Source organism: Oncorhynchus clarkii, chromosome 10 (assembly GCF_045791955.1).
Source record: "Oncorhynchus clarkii lewisi isolate Uvic-CL-2024 chromosome 10, UVic_Ocla_1.0, whole genome shotgun sequence".
NCBI lineage: Eukaryota > Metazoa > Chordata > Actinopteri > Salmoniformes > Salmonidae > Oncorhynchus > Oncorhynchus clarkii.
This window is the reverse complement of record NC_092156.1, coordinates 15,529,825-15,535,824: the sequence shown is the minus strand read 5'-3', so window position 1 is coordinate 15,535,824 and position 6,000 is coordinate 15,529,825. Positions and strand designations below refer to the sequence as shown.

The window sequence follows — 6,000 nt, the reverse complement described above, 5'->3', positions numbered from 1 at the left end:
GTTCCTTACTAATTAGTGACCTTAATTAATCAATCAAGTACAAAAAAGGAGCGAAAACTCGTCCCTCCGTGGAATGAGTTCGACACGTGCTGTAAACAGTGGTGGAAAAAGTACCTCAATTGTCATACTTGAGTAAAAGTAATAGAAAATTACTTAATAGAAAATTACTGAAATAAAAGTGAAAGTCACCCAGTATAATTCTACTTGAGGAAAAGTGTAAAAGTATTTGGTTTTAAATATGCTTGAGTATCAAAAGTAAATGGAATTGCTAAAATATAGTTAAGTATCAAAAGTAAAAGTATAAGTAATTTCAAATTCCTTATATTAATCAAACCAGACGGCACAATTTTCTTGTTTTTTATTTACGGATAGCCAGGGGCACACTCCAACACTCAGACATAATTTACAAACTAAGCATTTGTGTTTAGTGAGTCCACCAGAACATAGGCAGTAAGGATGACCAGGGATGTTTTCTTGAAAAGTGTTTGAATTGGACAATTTTCATGCCAAAATGTAACGAGTACTTTGGGTGTCAAGGAAAATGTAAAAAGTACATTGTTTTCTTTAGGAATGTAGTGAAGTAAAAGTAAAAGTCGGCAAAAATGTAAATCCTAAAGTAAAGTACACATACCAACAAAAACGACTTACGTCATACTTTAAAGTATTTTTTTGAAACATTCACATAATGGTTGTACAACAGTCATCATGCCTGACTTTATGTATGTGTGAGAGAAAAAAAATGTTCCATGTAGTTGAATATGTCATTCCTACAGGCTCCTGTAGACAGGTTTGACAGACATTCCACTGGGCACAGACGTAAATTCAACGTCAAATTTCTATTTAGGCCTACGTTTGATTGGACATTTCCGAAACTTCTTTACGTTGATGACTTCTTTCAAATCAAATCACTTTTCCACTTTGATTCAACATCATCAGAAGGAAAAATCTAGATTTGTTTTGTTAAAATGACGGTGAAACAAAGTTGATTGAAAAGGTTTGCGGGGATGGCTGCCTCTTTCAGACAACCAGAAGACTGTTGACTGTACTGTGTCCTGATGTCCTCCAGAGCTGCGCTGTAACTGTATGCAAATGTGTGATGCAGCATGCAAATCAATAGGAGATCCACACCAGAGGGAGAGAGAGAAATAAATCCACTGAAACTGATTGCTCTAAAATGCATTTGAAAATGTTGCCATATTTCCTATTTCAATTCCATTATTAATCAATTAAATTATTAAACTTGTATGACACTTTTGTGTGAGAACAAGCCTACTACTGCTACATAGCCTCAATCAGGCAGAGATCACACATGCACTGCATTTGCACGTCAGTAGATCGTCTCGTGTGTGAGATGTGTGGACCAAGTCGGTTTAAACTTATTGGTGACGATGAAAGACATAAAAGACTCAAAGAACCAGCACAGATACGCAGATACTACACTAGGTCTTATTTGCATAGTTAAATTTGCGCTGACCAGTCTGAACACGAAGGAAAGAGAGGGCATGTTTGACTGTTAAATATCTGTGTCTGCGGTGTGAGCCACGCCCGTAGCTAATTATTTTACTGAAAGGGATGAGAAAGAGAACTACATAGGTGACACCAGAGAGTGTGTGTGTGTGTGTGTGTGTGTGTGTGTGTGTGTGTGTGTGTGTGTGTGTGTGTGTGTGTGTGTGTGTGTGTGTGTGTGTGTGTGTGTGTGTGTGTGTGTGTGTGTGTGTGTGTGTGTGTGTGTATCACCATTTCAAAAGACATGCCAAAGAATGATGGTGCCTATGTTGTCAACTTTGTATCTGTAAAAGCGTTTTTTTAAATAAGAGTTCACAATACTTCTTATATCTTGTTCAGTTAATCATGATCATAGGGATGGATTACCACAAGATGAGTAGTCACAATGACATGCAATTTTCAGTACAATGCTAACCATAGGGCAAGGAAGGGTGACTGCAAAAACGGTTATGCTACCCATTGTTGCTATTTTGAGATCAATACGATACAAAACCTTAATTGACATGTATATCTCAATCAATACCTGAAATATATTTGGGGAGAAATGAATGAATGAGCTGTAGTGTAGTAGCATTTATACTCCTTGCCAGTAGATGCCGCCACATTGTGTCCATTGTTAGGACTGCAGAGGAGCCTTTCATTTACCCGGAAGTATTTGGTATTTTTCGCGCAACGTTTTCAGTCCGAAAGAATTTTCTCCTCATTCATTCAGAACACAAATAACACCAATTCACAAACATGTAAGTTCAAGAGTGCAGTTGAGTATTCATTTAATGTATCAACTAAATGCGTTTGTTTTGCAATGTGTGCTGGGATTTGGTTGTAATGAGCTTGCTCAAAGTTTACTGAATCGTTCTTATACAGGCTAGCTAGCTAACGTTAGTGTGCTTGAATCTGAATTGCTCACGTTAGCTGCAAGTTATAGAGAGCTAGCTCGCTAACCATTATTGATAGCTAAACAAAATAATGAGTTAAGGTTTAACTTTGTTACTCTTTCCCTTTGACCTCATCATTATGCAGTTTTTTTGTTTAGTCTGATGTATTTTCTACAATTATTTATCGACTTTGGGTCCTTGAAAAGAGCTATATAAATCCCATGTTATTAATATTTTGCACATTTGAGTTACCTAACTAATACCTATAGCTAGGTTTTAGATTATGCGTTTGACACATGTTATTTGGTCTTTGTAGGAGTTTGCTGAATAAACCCAAGTCTGAGATGACTCCAGAAGAGTTGCAGAAACGAGAGGAGGAAGAATTCAACACTGGACCACTGTCTGTGCTCACCCAGTCCGTGAAAAGCAACACACAAGTCCTCGTCAACTGCCGCAACAACAAAAAGCTACTTGGACGAGTCAAAGCCTTCGACAGGTAATGAATTGAATGAATAACTGAAAATGGCAGAAAATAAACTACTTTTCCATCACCTTCCAGATCATGACCTCATGTCTTGTTTGGATTATTCGATTACTTGGTTCCCAAAACCCATTTCAATTAGCGTGTACACTGAACAAAAATATAAATGCAACATGTAAAGTGTTGGTGCCATGTTTCATGGGCTAAAATAAAAATCCCAGAAATGTTGTAGGTGCAACTAAAAGTGTATTTCAATCAAATTTTGTGGAGAAGTTTGTTTACATCCCTCTTAGTAAGCATTTCTTCTTATTCAAGATATTCCATCCACCTGACAGGTGTGGCATATCAATAAGCTGATTTAACACACTCATTACATAGGTGCACCTTGTGCTGGGGACAAGGCCTCTTTAGAATGTGCAGTTGTCACAACACAATGCCACATATGTTTAAAGTTTTGGGGGAGCATGCAATTGGCATGCTGACTACAGGAATTTCCACCAGAGCTGTTGCCAGAGAATTTAATGTTAATTTCTCTACCATAAGCTGCCTCCAACGTTGTTGTCAGTACGTCCAACCAGCCTCACAACCGCAGACCACGTGTAACCACGCCAGCCCAGGACCTCCACATCTGGCTTCTTCAACTGCGGGAGGGTGCTGGGGAGTTTCTGTCTAAAGCCATTTTGTGTGGAAAAACTCATTCTGATTGGCTGGGTCTGGCTACCAAGTGGGTGGGCCTATGCCCTCAAAGGTCGACCCATGGCTGCACCCATGCCCATTCATGTGAAATCCTTAGATTGGGGCTTAATGAAGTGGCCCTAAAATAAAGGGCCTTTATATAAACTGTAACTAAATTGTTGCCTGTTGCGCTTTATATTTTTGTTCGGTATAATTTCACATTGTCTTCTCTCTATGTAGGCACTGCAACATGGTGTTGGAGAATGTGAAGGAGATGTGGACAGAGGTCCCGAAGAGTGGCAAGGGGAAAAAGAAGTCCAAGCCAGTGAACAAGGACCGGTACATCTCTAAGATGTTTCTGAGAGGGGACTCTGTCATTGTTGTGTTGAGGAACCCTCTTATCACTGGGACTGGGGGGAAGTAGACTGACATCTCACCCAAAGTTTGTACCACACTGGGTCATAATAATTAGTACACACCGTCCCGCCCCGTTTTGGTCAGTTTTCTTCTGTTTGGTTTCTAATGAATACTACCCTGCTTTAGCTGAGAAACTGCAAGAGCAGGGCCATGTTCATCAGGGCACAATGTTGTGGAATGTTCAAGCCCCTTTTTAGAATGAGCAATCGCATCAATCTAAAATGTTCCACAGCATTTGTCAAGTACATGAGATTGTTTTAGTCACTCGGTCTTTTCAATCTGTTTGCTCTCCACACCAGGGCTGCGTTCAACAGGCCACAATGTTGTGGAACATTTAGATATAAATCTACAATGTGGAACAAACATGCGTCTCTGACATCTAGAATAAGGAATCACGTCAGCTCTATTCATTACATTTCTATATTAAACGTTCCACAATGTTTGACTACTAAACGTGGCCCTGGGTCAAGTTCTGTAGGCATGACATGGAGAAACTTTTTTAGTAGTAGTGGTGGTATTTCTCGAACACTTTGTTTTCCATTTTTAAGTCTTATATATTTCTGCTTACTGAATTTGGCTCAGAACTCGATTAATCATGGATATTGGATCTCTTTCAGTAAGGCCCAAGTTTTCAAAAAGTGCTCTGCAACAGGACATCAACTAAATCAGAATTTATTTCTTCCAACCTGTTAGAGCTGAGAGATTAGTTTGACCATATGTGACCTTAAGTTGCCCTTTTGAACATGACCCCTCTGTTTATGTTATGATTTAATATTGTTTGATATGATTCCAACATCCAACACACATAATGGAGACAAATTAATATTATTGGCTGATCTTGTCATAGTTTTTCAAACTGCTGAATTTTGTACTCAAAGCTCCAATCTGATATCGGCCTGTTTTATTATTGAGGCGGTGATAAAATTCCTACAAGGAACATATTGTTTTTTTCTCTTTGTTTAATATTTTAATAAACAAATGTTTTTGTTCTATATCTCTGAAAGCCATGCATTTAATGTAAATGAAGAAAACCTGCAAAACTAGCCATCTTGTGTGGAAGTCGCTTGATGGCCATGCTAGAAAGGACAAAATGGTTAAGTACACAGTGTACAAAACATTAGGAACACTTGCTCTTTCCATTAGACTGACCAGGTGAAGGCTATGATCCCTTATTGAGGTAACCTGTTGAGTTCACTTCAATCAGTGTAGATGAAGTGGAGGATACGGGTTAAAGGATTTGTAAGCCTTGAGACATGAATTGTGTATGTATGCCATTCAGAGGGTGAATGGGCAAGACAAAATATAAGTGCATTTTACCAGGTATGGTAGTAAGTGCCAGGTGCAATGGTTTGATTGAGTCAAGAACTGCAACACTGCTGTGTGTTTCACTAAACAGTTTCCTGTGTGTATGAAGGAGATATTGACAACTGTGGGAAGTACTGGAGTCAACATGGCCAGCATCCCTGTGGAACGCGTTCGACACCTTGTAGTCCTTGCCCCAACGAATTGAGGCTGTTCTGAGGGCGAAGGGGGCTGCAACTCAATATTAGGAAGGTGTTCCTAATGATTTGTACACTATATAGAGTCTAAACTGTTGTAGGGAATGTTTAACGTTATTGGTTAACATCACATTTGTGGTAAAAGTAACACTTGGGTCCTTGTAAAGCCAGGAAATGGATGAGTCTCTCAGCCTTGAGCACAGTACAGCATGCAGAATGTGATATTTCAATGCCCTCTTGTGGTGGGCTAATCTGCATGATATCACTGAGGATGTCTTACTAATGTTAGGTTTTGGTATACAGTACAGAAAAATAGACTAACAACACCACCACTCTTGTCAAGAGGGCGCAACCACATCTACTTTCTAATGGGGCTGAATAAATTCTGCATGCCTCCCCGGTTCCTCCAAATACAGTACTACCGAATCACTATCGAGAGCGTCCTGACCGGTTACATCACGGCCTGGTACGGGTTTTAATCCATACAAGACAGCAAGGCCCTCCAGTGGGAGGCTAAGATGGCCCAGTACATCACTAGAACCGTGCT

At 39.5% G+C, this 6,000-nt stretch overlaps 1 protein-coding gene across 1 annotated transcript; it reads left to right on the top strand.

The window, feature by feature from the left end:
* Positions 1-2,132: 2,132 nt before the first annotated feature.
* LOC139418055 (small nuclear ribonucleoprotein Sm D2-like) lies at positions 2,133-4,948 on the top strand. The gene is made up of 3 exons (XM_071167208.1): positions 2,133-2,246; positions 2,698-2,877; positions 3,778-4,948. Coding segments are annotated over exons 1-3 (366 nt in total). The 5' UTR covers positions 2,133-2,244; the 3' UTR covers positions 3,962-4,948.
* The last annotated feature ends 1,052 nt before the right edge of the window (positions 4,949-6,000 follow it).

What these genes read in the sequence shown, in the direction of transcription:
- LOC139418055 (XM_071167208.1), top strand. An exon ending in CGAGTCAAAGCCTTCGACAG is followed by an intron (nt 2,878 to 3,777) that starts GTAATGAATTGA and finishes CTCTCTATGTAG; the next exon opens with GCACTGCAACATGGTGTTGG.